Source organism: Gopherus evgoodei, chromosome 2 (assembly GCF_007399415.2).
Source record: "Gopherus evgoodei ecotype Sinaloan lineage chromosome 2, rGopEvg1_v1.p, whole genome shotgun sequence".
Lineage (NCBI taxonomy): Eukaryota > Metazoa > Chordata > Testudines > Testudinidae > Gopherus > Gopherus evgoodei.
In genome coordinates, this window is record NC_044323.1 from 68,282,578 (window position 1) to 68,299,903 (window position 17,326).

The 17,326-nt window shown below is 38.4% G+C and overlaps 1 protein-coding gene across 1 annotated transcript in view; it reads left to right on the forward strand.

The window, feature by feature from the left end:
* Positions 1-17,326, forward strand: part of KCNH8 (potassium voltage-gated channel subfamily H member 8) — a 360,755-nt gene that overhangs the window by 109,353 nt on the left and 234,076 nt on the right. The window contains exon 2 of the mRNA XM_030550923.1: positions 7,394-7,627. Within this exon, the coding sequence (XP_030406783.1) occupies positions 7,394-7,627 (234 nt within the window). The remainder of the gene's footprint in view (positions 1-7,393; positions 7,628-17,326) is intronic.

The window sequence follows — 17,326 nt, forward strand, 5'->3', positions numbered from 1 at the left end:
ATTAGCAGCTTTTGCAACGGCCACAGAGAGCAGCGCATTGTGGTAGCTATCCCAGCATGCAAATGGCTGCGACATGCTTTTCAAATGGGGGGTTAGGGTAGAGTGTGACAGGGAGTGTTGTGTGTATGTGGGGGGAGTGGGTTGTTTTTTTTTGGGGGGGTGCTCAGAGCATGTTAGTATGCTGTCTTGTAATTCAGACAGCAGCAGACCTCCCTCCCCCACCCACAAACACAGCATTCCACAGTAATGGTTGCTTTGTCTCGGAGCAATAAGGATGCCCACTGTCAAACGGAGCTTTCAAAGGGCATATCCAAAACAATGACAAAAGTGGCCACTTGAGTTAAGGGGATTATGGGACATTTCTGGAGGCTGATCAGAGCACGGTAATACAACACCTTGTTCACACTGATGCTGGGGCGCTCCAGTGGAGGCGCATCAAACATCATTCTACTCGCCGAGGTGGACTACCAGGAGCGCTGTAGCTGCGGAGTAAAAGCACTTTACATACCTTGCCAGTGTGGACGGGTAGTGAGCTAGTGCACCGGGGACTCCTTTAATGTGCTGTAACTTGCAAGTGTAGCCAAGCCGTTAGTCAGTCTCAGGCTCCCTGGCCTATAAAGAGGCGGGCCACTTTGTTTCATGGACACTTTAGAACTAATTGACTGGGCTGAGTGTATGTTTGTACCCGGTATTTGTAAATGTTGCCTAACTATGAACACATTTATGCAATGAACTAAATCAATGTCAGCCTTCACTTGGAGAGACTTGGCCAATTAATTCAATTGTAGAGTTTACAGTGATGGGTCCTGCATTCATAAGAAAGTACAGACTTGCACTTCATTATGTAACATTTCTATCTTCTTCAGTGCCACTCCAAATGCATTTAAAGATATAATATTCGCATACTCCAGAATGGGGAGAGGTATTGTTAACTATCTGCTTTCTTGCAGTTCACTTAGGTCTAACTAAATCCTTGTCTCCTTATTCAGATAAGCAGTCTGAGACTTCAGTGGGCCATACTCATCTGAGGAAGATTTGGCCCTCAGAGTGTTTGAGTTATAAAATGCTCCCATCCTCAAGTCCACCATGGAGGCAACTGATGTTTGCTGAAAATATGTCAGGGATTAAATCAGTTTCCATTACATTTGCTAGCCCTAATATTTTCAGCTCCTATTTTAATCATTCAGTATACTCTTACACTTCTTATTGTTACTTATTAGGACCCATTCTTGCATCCCCTAGCTTGGGCAAAACTGCCATTAACTGATTCCCGTTGTGAGTTGCCTGAGCAGGGACTGTTGGATTAGGCCTAAATATCATAGCTCCTCTGATTTGGAAGGATTCTGAAGCATACTGCAATCTATATATTAGAGTTTTATGTAAATTATTTATTCAATTAATTTAGTCTGTCTTCTCTTGAGGTTTGTGTTCTGTATTGTTGGTTATTTTCACTCTGATCATGAATAGTTTGCTGAAAGTATAAATACTCAGTGTGTGTGATTAGATGTTGATAGATGTTTAGCTGTATGTGTGTAAACTTAGAACTGTGATAGTTAATGGTGATTGGTAACATAAGTGATAAGGTATAGTTTCTGTTCCCTAATTGGAAAAAGAGGACAACAGATTGCAAAAACCATTAGAGTCTGACTCTGAGGGAGAGATACCAATTTAGAGAAAGATAGAAGCACAATTATGGGTGGTTGTTGTTTTTTAAATGGTAGATCATTTTCCTTCTGGGCTTTATTCAGATCTGCTAGAGGATTATTTCTAGAAAAAATTAGTTTACTGTAAGATTTATTGGCTGGGTGCCGTGTGTGTGTGTGTGTGTGGTACTAGTTATGAAAGGTATAATTAGAATGATCTTTGTTCAACTTGTTTAATTGACTCTGAGTCTGTGCCAAGGGTCTGGTGAGGGGTTTTGGAATTCCTGTTAGCTTTTTGTGCTTCATACTTGCTTTCTGTAGGCATTCATGACAAGAAAACTGAATTACTTGGATGTTCACAGAAAAAGGAACACAAAGGAGCGTGAATATAGCTGAAACAATTTGGCTTTTAAATCCAGGCGAATGCTTGTCTAATTTTTTTTTTTCAATATGCACCCAGTTCTGCTATATTTCTACAGGAATTGCTTTAGCAAATGTTTGTTTTTCTAAGTTTACTGCCTTTTCTTTGGCATACAAATTTCCCAAAATGTCCTTCAAACTTGGCCTGCAAATTTGGATGCACAGCTAGTTTTTTTTCATCCAAAGTTCACACTTGCAAGCACACCTTGGAAATAAATAATAAAGTATGCAACATGCCTGTTAGGTACCCATCACATGAGTTGGGATGAATTGGGCTGTTCACATGTCACTCAGAAGTATCCTTTCAGGTGTCTGCAGACTCAAGGAGGCATCACTGTATCACTTGCATGTGGCCCACATTCCAGAGCTTATCTTCACCACCGTAAGCGCTAGAGAGTTAATCTTTTTAAAGGAAATCTGGAGCACAGTTGTGCAGCAGGCTATTTTTTTTCCTCAAAGCTGTATTTATGTGGCCATTAACGGGGGCTCTAGTGCTTTCTAATCAATCTTTTAAAGCATTATCGGACTGCCATACTTGAGCACTGTCACCATTCATCCTTTACTTGTGAGCTGTTCAGCAAGTGATACTTGACTTGAAGCAGCACACAGATGCATTTGCATTGATGTAGTGAAACAACTAAATGGGAATTAAGAAATGGCCTTTTATCAATTTTATTTTAAGAGAAATATGATCAGTGGTTTCTATGCATATGCACATGTGGAAACAAATTCTCCAGTGAACTTTGTTTTGTGTTGCGCACAGAAACTCTTCTACTGTAAACTACAACGTAAACCAGTGGTGCCAAAGCTTTTCTTGTCATATTCCTCCCTTACCAGTAATGGAATCTGTCCATAACCCCCCTACATTACTGCACAGTTGGCACAGCAGAGGAGCTTGGGCTGAAGGTGTAGTTGGGGTCAGAACTGGAGCTAGTGATGGAGCTAGGCTGGGCTGGGGATGGAGTGGAGCTGTGACTGGGCCTGGAGCTGTGGCTGGGCTGGGAGCGGAATGGAGATGGTGCTGAGGGCATAGCTGGGCCGGGGGCAGAGTGGGCTGGGTGGTACTCCCTCCTCACCCCCTGTGGGGCCTGGCCCAGACACCACCATACCCCCCAAAACATTCCTTTGGACCTCACAGTTTGGGGACCACTGATGTAACTCCTTTTTCCTCAGTTTCCAGCCTACAGAGTTCTAATTTCTATACTAATTCATTCTTTCTACTTTTGTATTTTACGGTATGACTGGTTTTCAGTAAAGTCCATTGAGTTTAATGCCAAACCTTTTTGTCGGTGTCACCTTAAACCTGATCGATCTGTTGTTTCATTTGTGGAATATGCTGAAGAATGCACAAAACAAAAGTAAGGGATTTTATTTCAAATTTTGAAATTGTGGAAATAAACCACTATTAAATCAAATTACTTAACTGCAAAGAAACATTTTGCCACTATAAATTTAAAATAGTACTTAACAGTACATTTTTTGGAATCTCTTTAATTAATGAGTAGATCAATTTTTCTTTAGAATCCACTGGGCCTATATATAAACTATTTTTAGCACAAATGTTGAAGCAACTCTTACAAATATTAATTGTTCAGGCAATGGAAACATTTACATTCTCTTCTCTATTTCATAAGTAACTATGATTTATACTCCATACAGTAGAATTACAAGTACATAATTTGTAGTTAAAGTGGAATTTGCAAATCAGGAAATAGAGACTATGGCTCTGATCCTGCAGCATTTAAGTTAGTAGGAGCTTTGCCATTGACTTTAATGAGTGTATGATCAAGCCCTATGAACCTGATCCAACATATTTTAAAGTCACTTGAAAAACTGGGATTTTTTTCTCTGATTTATGCAGCAGCACTGATGTCAATGGACCAACCCCAAATTTACTTCAAAGTAACTGCTGGTAGAATTTGCCCCTATTCCATGATTTACAAGTTCTTAGTATACTTGGTATATTCTAATCTATTCTTGTATCTAAAAACACATTCAAACTCTCCTACAATTAGGTAGCATTGTCCAGAACCCTTTTTGTCCATTCAGTGTTCCAGTCTGCTTCATGCATCTGACATTGACTTAGATAAAGAGATAAATGACTTTGCAGTGGATAATTGCAATTTAAGTAATAAGAAGCCCAAAAATAAATTGTTTATAGTTACAGTTGCTTTTGGGATGTGAGACCCATCACTTCTATATTATAGCACCATCATTAAGTTGCAGTGCAAGCATATGATTTTAATTCTTTTGGCAGTATGAGGATTTGATTTTGTGTTGACAGCAGGAGCAGTGTGTCAATGTACAATTTGGTAATAATTATTCCCTAGTTAGGCAAATAAAAATGACAGGCTGAGGAGTCAAACAATACATTGAACTAGATTTTTTAAAAATAGGTATGTGGCAAACAAGAAGTATCTATTTGAATTTCATCAACAATTTTGGAAAGATCTTTAATTAGATAAGAGCAAAGAGTGAGTAATTGAACACAGACATGTGAAGTGTAACCCCTGAAGGCAAACCTACCTAAAGAAAACTCTGCATTGTCCTAAAAATACTGGTGTCCCTGCAAGTATCAGCCAACATCTCTCACTATGGTGTAAATAAGGACTAAGTCAGTGGAGTTTCACTGATATAAAACCTAAGTATGAGGAGAATCAAGCCCATTGTTTTTTCCTGTAGGTTTATACACTGTCTCCCCACCAAACAGCTATGAATACTTTATTGTTTACATATTTAGATTTATACATTGTGCAGACTGACCCAAGCCATTATCCGCTTATGAATATTTATCCAGGGATGCATTTTATTCAGCATCTTCCCCCTCACCACACAAATGGTTCTAAACAATGAAAGATGTCTGCTTTGTGAGAGAGCTGCACCTGGGTCCCCTTTAGGATGCTGTAGGGTAAACACACATTAATGAGCAAACCACAAGTAAAATACTGGCTTTTGGCATTCAGGGTGAAGTTTGGACAGACCACGAAAGGCCCCCTACAACACTGAAGCCCTGCATTTTATCTTGATGGTAGGAGAAGCACAGGCAAAAAGGCTGTGCAACGGGACCTATACAGCACATAGAGGGAGTGCCATACTAGTCCAAAAGAGACCAGAACAGAGGGGGTTGCTGAATTAGGGTAATTGTGTGGCCCTAGTGAACCAAAAACCCCAAACGGAGTTGCAGTCACCTTCAGATTCATTCACCGGGGATTGAAGTGAACTGTTCCCTGCAATTTGAAAGGTTTAAACTGGATTAATTTGAACCTCCAATCAAAAACTCCAATAGCCAGCCCCTCTTTATTTCCATGCCACTTCAACAGCTCCCAGCACCACCAGTCGCTTCTTCAATGTCATTAATGTGATTCCTTTTGCCTATTAAAATGTGGGGGACCAAGGCTGTTTGGAGAGGAGCAGAATTTGCCAGCTTTACAGCTCAGCAAACAATTTTAGACCATGCTTCTGAATTTTCACATGAACAGTTGAAGTTTGCAAACACACTGAACTTTGAAATCAAGACTGAGTTTGAATGGGCTTGTGATTTAATATGACTATTGCATACAACAGCTTCAGTCTCTAGACAAGTCATGATTCAGATGTTTTGAAAGAGTGCTACATAACTAAATGGTCAGAAATTTACCTCTATTTCGTGTGATTTTTGTCTTTGGTGTAAACTACAATTATATGCTGAACAGTGATTCTGTATGTGACATTTTACCAAAGATCCGTAAACATTAGGAATGATCAAATAAAATGTGATTATAAGTAAACCCCTAACCAGTATCACCGTTATTCTTCAAGTAGAGTTATGTGGGGTCTACCATGAGTTCTAGGATGGGCCGCTGCAACAAGAGAACTAAGAAACAGATTATATAGTGTTTGTGATTCGCCTTCCCGTGAATTCTATAGTATCCCTGTCTCTGCTAAAATGATTAGCATGCACTTTTAAGAAATGTGTTTAGAAAAATGCACTTCTCATTTCTTACACACATTCCAAATTAACTTCTTTGTAATGTATATTAAACGTGGGATCAGCTTGGCTGGAGACAAGACAGAAAGTTGTTTGTTTGTTTTTTTAATTGGGTGAATCACAGTTCAGACTTCTGGAAACAAGTTTGAAATATTTGAGAAGCAACAATAGGGGGATTGAGAGAGATTCAGGAGAAAGGTGATTTGAAATAAGGATCTCTCTCTTATGTTATGGTCTCAAGAATGGAGAAGTTGAAGCACTAATCTAGGGCCCAATTTTCAGAAGTGTTAGGTTCATGAAGATACAGATGGTCACCAAATGAAATTTTGAAAAGCACCTGCACAGCTTAAATACCTTAGGCATCTACGGTTTCTTCATTGGCTAATTTTTCCTTAAATATTTTTTAGAAGCTCTTCTGAGCTACTCCACTATTAATTTTCAAGTTGCCATTTCCTTAGTATCATAAAGATAAGTCCTTTTATTTTCCTTCTTAAAATCAGTTTGTATGAAATGACTCTTTAGACTCTTGCTCACATTTTAAAACACATTGCAAATAAAAATATGAGGTTTAATAAGCTTGATAATATTAAAGGGAGCAAATTCTGCAGTTCTTAATTGAGTAAAACTCATTTACTTGAATGGGAGGCTTGCTCAATTTAAGAATTTTGTCCCAGAAGTTTTTTTTTTTTTTAAATCATATAATAAATATGTTATAGATCTTTTTAAATAATGCTAGGTTTTAAAGTGAATTTAGTGCTTGTGAAAAGCATTTGTGTGATAGCTTTTTAGACTGAAATCTGCATCCTCAAAGAGGAGATGCACCCTGAGAAGTCAGAGGGCATCTGTCTCTACAAGGCTTCGCCAGCATGCCTCAATCCCGCCTTCAGGGGATGCCTCAAGAGATATTGTAAAGGGGTATTTGTTCTTCTCATTCAGTCATTGGCTTCTCTTCTAAGGTGCTCAGTTGTAGTTGTTTTGATATACTGACTGCAGTCTGCTAAAAAAATGCTCTGAGACCATTAACTTATTTTTAAAATACCACACCGATCATGAAGAGCCATTTGAATGGTAATGTCTTTTGGCCACTGGACTTAATCTAAATTCAGCCTAGTGAGTGAGAAATGGAAGTTTCAGTCTGATCCCTCTCTCCCACAACCCCTGAGTTATGGGATAGGTAAAGTTGAGGGCATTAGTTTGCTATTACTCTCTTTATTTCAACCCAATAACATACTTCTGTTGTACACAGGCTGGTTTTAGGTATTCATGCACAGTTGTGGCTTCCATCATAGCTATTCAAAGAACTATGATAGACATGCGGTAATTCAGTCCATAATTCATGTTTTACTTCTATGTTCTTCTACAGATAGTAACTTCATCCTTGCAAATGCTCAGGTGGCTAAGGGATTCCCTATAGTTTACTGTTCAGATGGCTTCTGTGAGCTTGCTGGATTTGCACGAACTGAAGTCATGCAGAAGAGCTGCAGCTGTAAATTTTTACTTGGTGCTGAAACAAATGAGCAGATGATTCTTCAGATTGAAAAGTCACTGGAAGATAAGGTGGAATTCAAAGGAGAAGTCATGTTTTCTAAGAAGAACGGTGAGTTTTATTGCTTTCTTCAGTGTTCTGTAGTTCCAGACCAGCTGAAATTTGCCATTATTCAGCATAGTAGTTCTGTACCCACTGTATTTAATGATACTGCATGTGAAGGTTCAGAAGGCTACAGAAATGGATTTGAATAAAGGCAGAGTGGTAAAGGTTTTATGGTGGTAGAAGTATGACTATATATGTAGAAGTGGTAATATCTATGATAAATTGCAGGGTATTTGTAAAAAGCTGGAAAGACATAAATTGCAGTGTGGAGCACTGCCTTATTCAGTGTAGAAGGTGCACTATATAAAGTTGTCTACTCATCTTGTAATCAAACATTGACCTGGTCTTATTGAAACTTGAAAATAAAAATTAAATTAAAACTCACCTACAGAGACTAAGCATGGAAAATTTCAGCCCGATAGAGCTGGTTGGAAAATTTACAGTGAAACTGTTTTCCTTGGGAAAAATACCATTTTGATCCCCCTCCCCCCCAAAAAAAAAAAACCCTATAATTTTTTTCACAAAATGAGTTGATTTTGAGAATTTCCCACAAAATATGTTCAGAATTGGAGCAAACAAACAGATATTAAAATTTCAAAATGTTTTGCCAAATGGAAATTCCAAGTTTCAACCAGCTCTACTGAGGCTGAAATTGTCAGAAAGTTTCGAATGTCTTAGAATGCTCTTTCTCTAGCTGTTATAATACATGTAATAGCCAAGGTTTAAAAAAAACCAAGTGCCTAGAGTTAGTTCAGTGGGCATTTGGATTGGGACCCAAAAGCACAAGCCCCTACTTATTTACAGCTAAAGGAGTTCATATTTGTATGAAGAGGTAGAGGCTTCTGCATTTTGTGCTGAAGGCCTTAAGTTTGATCCCCATTTATGACTGTGATATCTGTATGTATCTTCACAGAAGACACATTAGCAAGGGGGAAAAAAAAGACGGGTTTGCACCAGCATGCCTGTAGGCGAGTGATATAGTCCATTCTTGCACCCATTCTGTTGATGGCAGGCTCTTTCACTCCACCTCCTAGAACACCTCCCTCACACATTGCTATGTGTTTTGATCATGTTGCCTTTGAAGTGAAGCGCTGGCCATATGTGATTCTTAAGCACGAGTAACCAATGGGAGAGCAACTGACATAATGCCGTGAGAATGGTTTCAAACAATTAAAAAATATTTAGGGCTTGAGGCTGTAGTTCACTGTGTATCAGCTTTCATTTTTATTTTTTAAGCTTAGCATTTGTGAACAAATGTTCCAGCTAGGTGCTTTCTTCACAGCTCTTGCTTAATATTTATATGTTGTTGAAATGTTTTCCTGTAGAATTATATTACTTTGGTATTATACATTTTACAGATGAGCATTTTAAAATAATTGATATACTCTGAGGAAAGGAAAGACAATGTATTGAAAATACTTGGGGGAAAATTGTCCCCTTTTTTTGATTGCAATGTACGAGGGAAAAGGGTCATGTAGTCTATAGGCTCATAAACCTCAGGCTAATACACACTCCATATTTAAAGTGTCATATTATGTAAAAACATTTTGAAGATGCAGTAAAAGGCTTCCCTCTCCTACTTTTAGCATTGAAAAGAAAACCTTGCAGTGTGTCTGGAGCACATGATCTATAAAGCTGATTGAAAGAAGTTAATTACTGATTTACTGATCTTTCTTGGATATGAAAAATGTTCCAGAAGTTTCAAGGGCCACTTTTTTTTTTTCCATTGTTGGATAGTGGTGACTAAACAAAGTCCTAAGAGAGAAGATTTAAGATTAGGTGAATGGAAGAATTAGGGCCAGTTGTACTCGCTGGCTTTTACCTGGGATGTAAATTGAATTCTCACTGCACCATCAGCAATGAATATCATCTGTAACACTTATGATGGTAACAAAGGCAGAAAGAAATTATCATGGAATTGTAGGTAGATTTCCGTAGCAATTAAGAAGTTGGATCACTGATCAGTTGGGATGGACAAACTGGTTTGGATAAAAAAAAATTCCACCTATTTTCACCTTTTAAACCTTCGTATATAATTTGAATCAAACTCATTAAATCATTTTCAAAGTATAAACAAATTCCTCTTAATACCCATTATATTTTATTTTCATGTATTTATGCCCCATCTGGAAGTGCTGAAATATCACAAGACTGTTCTTGCATTAAAAGCAAGAAAGGCAAGAAATCTCACAAGAATCTCAACTCAAAGCTGCAGACCCAGAAAATTTGGCAAAGTATCCATAATTTATGTATCTGCACAAAATGGAATTACTGAAACTCTGAGGTTTGCCCAGAAACTGAAGACATAAGACTGCATGTGGATTTTTTATTTTATTTTATTTTAGCTTTTTAAGGGCATCTTTGGAATACAAAAGTGTTTTGTTTTTTGTGTTTAAATTTAAAAAACAAAAGAAAAATTGAAACCCTTTCATTGAAAGCAGTCCCTTTTTTAAAGCCCCATCCTAGCTGTCCTGACTTTTTTGGCAAAACTATTGGCAAGAGCAAATGAGACAAATGCCCACCTTTTGTGGGTTTGGTTTTTTTGGTTTGGTTTTTGTTTTTGTTTTTTTAAAAGGTGCAGATGAACATGCAGGGTGGGGAAAGGGGTGAGTGGCGATGCCAGCCCTATGCAGTGTCCTGTTTTTCCCATTGGGAAATATGGTCACCCTAATCATCAGTCATATGAATATTCACATAACTGAGTATCTGAGTTTAGGACACCGTTCACAGGTGCAGACTCACCCTGAGTGCTAGATCAATCGGGATTCATTGCACATAGTAGTATACATTACTAAGAGTCTGCTTAATTAAACAAAGTGATAGAAAAAGGGAGAGAAATAAGATTCTGTTGGGAGAAACCCTAAAACAGTCTGCACCTGGGTAAGATTCATGTTGTAAGAGTAGTCAGGCCTCAGGCTTCTGGTACATGACTTAAAAATGAAAAATAAAAATTTACCGCAGGAAGGAAGGGAGTTTAGATCATAAACTCTTGTAATTGTTCCTCGTGGGAAGCGGGGCTTACTCCCATTTGAAACATGTTTAGGCACATAAATTATTAAAAATCATTATAACTTTTCTTTTAAAAGTGCTCTTCATGCTGAGAACTAATTATTTACCAAATTTCCTATTAGATTTGTACAGCTACAAAAAACACTCTATTAAGAATCCAGTAGATTTGTCCGGCTCTTCTCAGTGTGACACTTCACTTTCTTCAGTATGTCCTTTAGCATGGTTATTTGCTTATTTTTTTGGCTCTCCATCTGATATTAGGCATGAATCTCTCCATGTATTGTGGTTCAACTTTTAGGTTCTTCTTCATAGTTCCGACAAATACTGTTAATAGGTCAGGTATCAGAGGGATAGCTGTGTTAGTCTGGAGCTGTAAAATGCAACAGAGAGTCCTATGGCACCTTTAAGACTAACATGTATTCACCCACGAAAGCTTATGCTCCAATACGTCTGTTAGTCTTAAAGGTGCTACAGGACTCTCTATTGCTTGTTAATAGGTCATAACTTGCAGGTAGAGCATCAGTGAGCCCCCGAACTTAGTTACTTTATGATGCAGCGTGATTGGGCTGGAAGAAGTCTGAGAGTTTTGCTCTGGGAAGGGGTTCGCTATTGGATAGCTGTATAATCTCTGATCTATCTAGTGAGGAATGTACCTCCCTGCAACCTGTGTTGCCCAGATGGCTCTTTTGCCTATCCTGCACAAGGAGTCATGTAGCATAGAATAAATTCCTAAAGTTCTGACCTGTCATGCAATGGACTCACCTTAAAACCTGAGCTAGAAGTGCCCCAGATAATCTAAAGTCCTGGTCAGTAATGTGAAGAGATGTCCTCAACCAGGACAATATAGTAGGAAAAGTTGTTACTGTAATATATTACAGTCCTTTAATTTCCTTGTGTTTTAGAATTGCACTTTTACACATAAGCATAGGCAGAGAATATGGGGTAACTTTGGAACCGAGTTAGCTATCCTGCAAAAGCCAACATGGAAAGTCATGGGGAAATACTTTTGAAATGTGGGCATCTCCTGTTTTTGCAGATTGAAATTACTGCAATGTACCCATTTTAACCTGCTAACCTCATATTTGAATATGTAAGGTATTTCCTACTTATTAAAAGGATATAGAACATCCTAATGGCTGTAATTAGGTGAACGTTGTTATATCATTGCTTTAGCTGCGAATCTCAGTACATCAAATATGGACTTAACTGCTGAGCCACTAACATACTTAAATGCATACACTAGATCTGGCTTGAATGAAATGGTTGTAGTATGTGTTCCTGTTTATTTTAATAAGCCTTTTAGATAAAATGCACACATCTATCTAGATAAGACACGTTAACCAGACAGGAGTGCAGAATTAATGAAGATGTCCACAAAAATTTGTCTGAGCCATGTATTTATTGCACTCAGCATAAGGTTTTGATTGATGTGGTCCTGTGTTCATACAGTCCTGGGAAGCAAACCAGTGGTCAAATTCTTAGGCCTAAATTCTGCACTCAGACACTTATGTATGGTTCCCAGTTTAGTTAACAGAAGTGTTATGTGCACACAGAATAGACTTATCAGACAAACAGGGCCAAACTTAAGCCTGGTGTGAGCAAGAGCAACTCCACTGCCTTCACCTACTTGACCAATGGCACCTGCATACACCAGATCTAAATTTGGCCAATAGCAAGTGTGCAAAGTTTTACAAAGTTGTCTGACTTATAAATGTGAGAACAGGCTTGTTCCCTCTGAGTATTTATTTTTGTTTTAGGAGGAACAGAAAGCCTTGAGACATACCACCAGAAAAAATGTCAGATTATTCTGTAATTCTGCGGCATGCCTGACTTCTCTAATTGGCAGGTCTGACATACCCTCTAGGCAGGCTTGGCTTCCTACCTCAAGATCTGTCTCAGGCACAGTTCTGAGTTCACAGTACAGATTGGAATGTCCTCTCAGCACTTATTTAAAAGCAGCATAATGAGCACTGAGCTATGATAAATAATGATGATCAGAGGACACCATGTTTGTGAAAACAAGGTATCGGGGGGGAGGGGGGGGTTGGTTTATTTTCTCTCTGTATTTGATGTAAAATGTAGGGCTAGTATTTTGTAACCATTTAGTCATATTTTATTTTATGCTTTATCATGCTGGCAAGATACAGACCCAAGCTGCAAAATCTGAATACAAGTTCAGTGCTGGAGTTTGAACGCGCACAAACTTTTTCAGTGTTTTTATCTAAGCTTCCAGTTGGGCATATTATGGAGAGAAACTATTTTGAAATTTTAAATCAAGATTAGGTTTGGATTTTAAGTCACTACATAGTTTAGGGTATTTGGATTCACGTTTCTATTTCAATTCCATCTCTAATGCTAGCCTAAATTTAGTGGGTTTGATTCTTGCCCCCAGCACCCTACTAGCTTCATAATTAATTTTTTTTCCCCTATCACTTAGACATTTCAGTGGTAGTTCAGCTCAGGAATGTAATTGTCAGCAAAACAAATTACAGGAGTGGTTCTAATTAAAGCAACCCCACTAACTCTCAGAACAAGTTCAATGGAAGTTTTAGAGAAAGTGCTGCTTTTGACATTAGCAGAAAGTAAAACTAGCTCATAGGCACTGAACTGAGAGCTGCATGAAGTATATGAGCTGTAGGTGGAAAGCGGTGTACAGTGCAACTCTGGTATGCCATCTTCTCTTTGCAATTATTTTATTCCTGGCCTATGATTAGTTAGCAAAAAAAATTTGCCCAAAACTTTATTTTGCCAGAAGATGCAGTTTGGGTTCACTTATCAAATATGTGTTGATGTCAGCAAATTGTTTTGGTAAAAAAGAAAAAAATTCAGAAATATTGAAACAGTTTCAACATTTCCAAAATGAAAGTTAGATTTGGGGGGCTACTTTCACCAGGGATTCACAAAATGGAGGAGGACAAGGTGGTGATGCCCCCTGTCCTTACACTGAGTAGCTCAGTGGGTAGGGCACTCAGCTGAATGGGAGAGACCCAGGTTTGAATACCCACTCTGGAGCAGGGATTTAAATGCAGGTCTCACTCTTCCCAGATGACTGCCCTAGCTATCAGGCTATAGGTTCTCTCTCTCTCTCTCCTGGTGAAGCTGTTCCACTTTGTATACTTATTTGTATATTCTTTGGGCTAGAGAGAGTGAGAATGAACAGTGGTTAAAGGACTAATTTGGAGAGTGGCCCCCTGGGTTCCTGTCCCTAGATGAGCACCTAAGTTGCTTGGGTGCTTTTAAAAGCACCCACCCTATATTGACTTTTATTGTATATCTCAATGTTTATGTGGCTCCTGTCAGCTTCTAGCTTCTTATTTCATAACATCTTGAGTAGAAATATGGTGACACAGAATGAAACAAGGCAATTTATCATGGAGTTTTCTACTTCAGAGGGCTTTACAGAAAGGGGTACTTCAGCAGAATATTTTCATAGCTCTTTTCTAAGTAGATCTTTGCTCTACCACAGACGCTGGGCCAAATTCTGATCTCAGTTACAGCAATGTTAATTCAGAGTAACTCCACTGAAGTAGACTTACTGTGGATTTACACCAGTGCAACTGAGAACAGAACCTTGCTCACTGGATCTCATTGCTCGAATAATCTGCAACCAGAAAAATACAGCATTGAAGAACTATATTTAGACAATTCTCATAAAGTGAAATCAGTTATTTGGAAGCCCCAGAAGTAGAGCACAAACCAGTAGTTGATTGGACTTTTTCCTATATTTGTGTCTGTCTAAGAAGATGCTACAATGAGCTGTGTAATTGTTGAGGTAGTCAAATGTAAAATCTCTACACTGAACTTGAATTGCTATTGAGGTTACATCCTCATTCATGCCCTTGTCAGACTAATTCTCTTAATTTCTCCCAGAACTTGAACAGCCCAATGACTTTGTCTCTTATTAAAGAAAATTTCCCCCTTTTTGGCCAGCTACTTTACTTTTCTCACTAAAATTATGACTACTTAAACCTTTTTGTTTTGTTGTGCAATTTCTCCTTTCAAGAATCAATGTAATAGAACACAGCTGTTCTAAAGAGCACTTTTCTTTCTCTGTCAGTATAGGTGAATGCACTTTAGCAGTTGTATGATAACACTGGTCTACAATTTTTGAGAAGTCGTCTGCTTCAGAGATAAAATGTGATATTTATTATGTATTTTGATGTGCTGAATTCAAACATGACAATTAAACAACTGGTTGGCTACTGTTTCTAAGATATTTAAGTTTTTACATTTTATGTCTATGTATATTGTGTAGATAGTAGAGTTTTAATCATAAATTGTAAACCTAGGTCTTTTCATGTGTTTATGGTTGCTTTACATGATAATATTTCACCTGTCCTGTTTATGTAACACTTGAAAAATCAGCCAAAGGGTTATATAAATAAAATTTATTATGAAACAAAAGGCAATAAACTATTATGTACATAGTTTAGTCCTATTCAGTGTCTACTCAGCGCTTCTTGGCTTGTCTCTTGTATTCATTAAATGGAGCATCTCTTGTCACTGTCCAGCAATAGTCTGCAAACATTGATGAGCTCCATTTGCCCTGATAGCCTGCCAGGAGATTCCACTGTTGTAGTCTGGAGCCCAACAGCTCTGCCTTACTCTTGGGTAGTTCCAAATCCCTGACAAGGTCATTCAGTTCACCTTGTGTTATGAGGTGTGGTTCAGAGGAAGAGGATGGGAGAAAATGTGGGTCCTGTGACATTGATGGTTCAGGACCAGAAGTTTCATCCTCTTCCTCATCCGACTCAAGTGAGAATGATTCTGCTGCATCAGGAACTGGCAGCCCTTCTCTGTGGGGTACTGGGCATATACCTGATGGAATGTTTGGATAATGCACAGTCCACTTTTTCTTCTTTGACACACTTTTCCCAGCTGGATGCAGAAGTAACAATTGCTGGTATGATCTGTTGGCTCTCTCCAAATCATTGGCACTGCGAAAGGCATAGATTTCCTTTTTCTGTTCAACCACTGGCGAATATTTGTTGCGCAAGTGTTGCAGCATATGTGTGGGGCCCACCTCTTGTCCTGATCTCCAATCTTGCAGCCAAAAATAAAGGTGATACTGCGCTTTTGTGATGCAAAAGTCACTTCACCACAAACATAGCAGAAGTTATCTGCACTCTTCACACAAGTACGAGGCATCTCTGCTCACTTTGGCTAAACAGAAATGTGTCCCTTTGCAAAATCAAACACTGACAAATAAGAGAGCACGACACTGTATGATTTCTAGAGCTGATATAGGGCAATTTGTTCAGCAAAGTGATGTAAGCTTCGTTATGATTGCATCATCCATGACTTCTAGGAATAACATGATGCAATTCATATCACGTATGACGCAATACCAGCTTCAGGTTGCACCATTCATTGTTTTGCCTAAAAAGCAAGTACTGTCCAAACCCAGTCTTAGATTTATTCATAGATCCAGTCAAAGATGTATTTTAGTCATTTCTGGTTTAAATTGAGATCCCTTCCCTTTATAACTCACTTATCCTCCGCCATTCCCAAGTCAAGGGTCGTATATACTGACCCAATAGCATATCTTGAAAACTAGAGCCAATCAACAATTTTAACCACATCGTTTTCGTTCTCAGTGACCCAGAATTAGTAAAGTTGGACTATATTTATTTCAGAAGCATTTTGGCTGTAGAGCAGTGTTATTTGAACTACTCGTACACACTGCTGAGTGTTAATTTAATTGTAACCACTTGGGGAAAAGAGCTGGAGCATCGCTCTTACCTCAATGTACTTAAAATGGACACTTAAAAAAGCAGTAAACAACCTGATCAAAAATAAGAAAATGCATGTAACATCTTACAATTGATTGTCCCAAATGCATCTATAAACTGCATACGTGTGTGAACAGCACTCACTTGCAAACATCACTATAAATAAGAAAAAAGTCTGTTTCTCTCTCTAACAGTGCCATCGTAGTAAAACTCATGTATGGATTAGGTTAAGACTATCACAGTTTGAAACTACTGGAACAAATCCATTTTCACTGGATTATGCTAGAATTAAATCACGTTGCTATTCAATGGAGTTAGTAAATTGTGTCAACTTCAATGCCAACAATATAAGAACAGCATCAACTCTATCCGTCAGTCAGCAATATTTCTGTTTAAATATCATTAAGTTACAGCGAGAGATCATGAATGTTTCAGATCATGTTACTAACAGGCTATTTTACTGCCATTTCTATTTTTTTAATGAAATTTGTCCCCTTATTTTATCTCTTTCATTTAGTGCCAGTCCGGCTATTTCATGGAGGTGCCGAATGGGTGTGGAGCTCTTTCAAATATCTGGCCCTTATGGCTCTGTGCCTCAGTTCCCCACCATAAATGCTGGAATAGCAATACTTCCTGTTTCCCACCCTCTGTGTCTTGCCTTTTTAAACTGTGAACTCTTCAGGGCAGGGGAGGTTCTCTCTTGATAGCATTTGTGTGACACCTGGCACAATGAGGCTGCAGTCTCAACAGAGCCTTCAGACACCACAGTAATACAAGTGATAATCAGTGGCCACAAGTGAATACGGTCGTTTGGAGGAAAGAGAAAAAACGTGTTTGAAAGTATGAAAGTGCTTCTTATCTGTGACTGTTAATAGGCTATAACTTTTTCTTTCATCAAAGCATTCCTCCCTATCTACTTGCATTAATATACAAGGTTTCTAAAATCACAGCTCATCTGAAATGT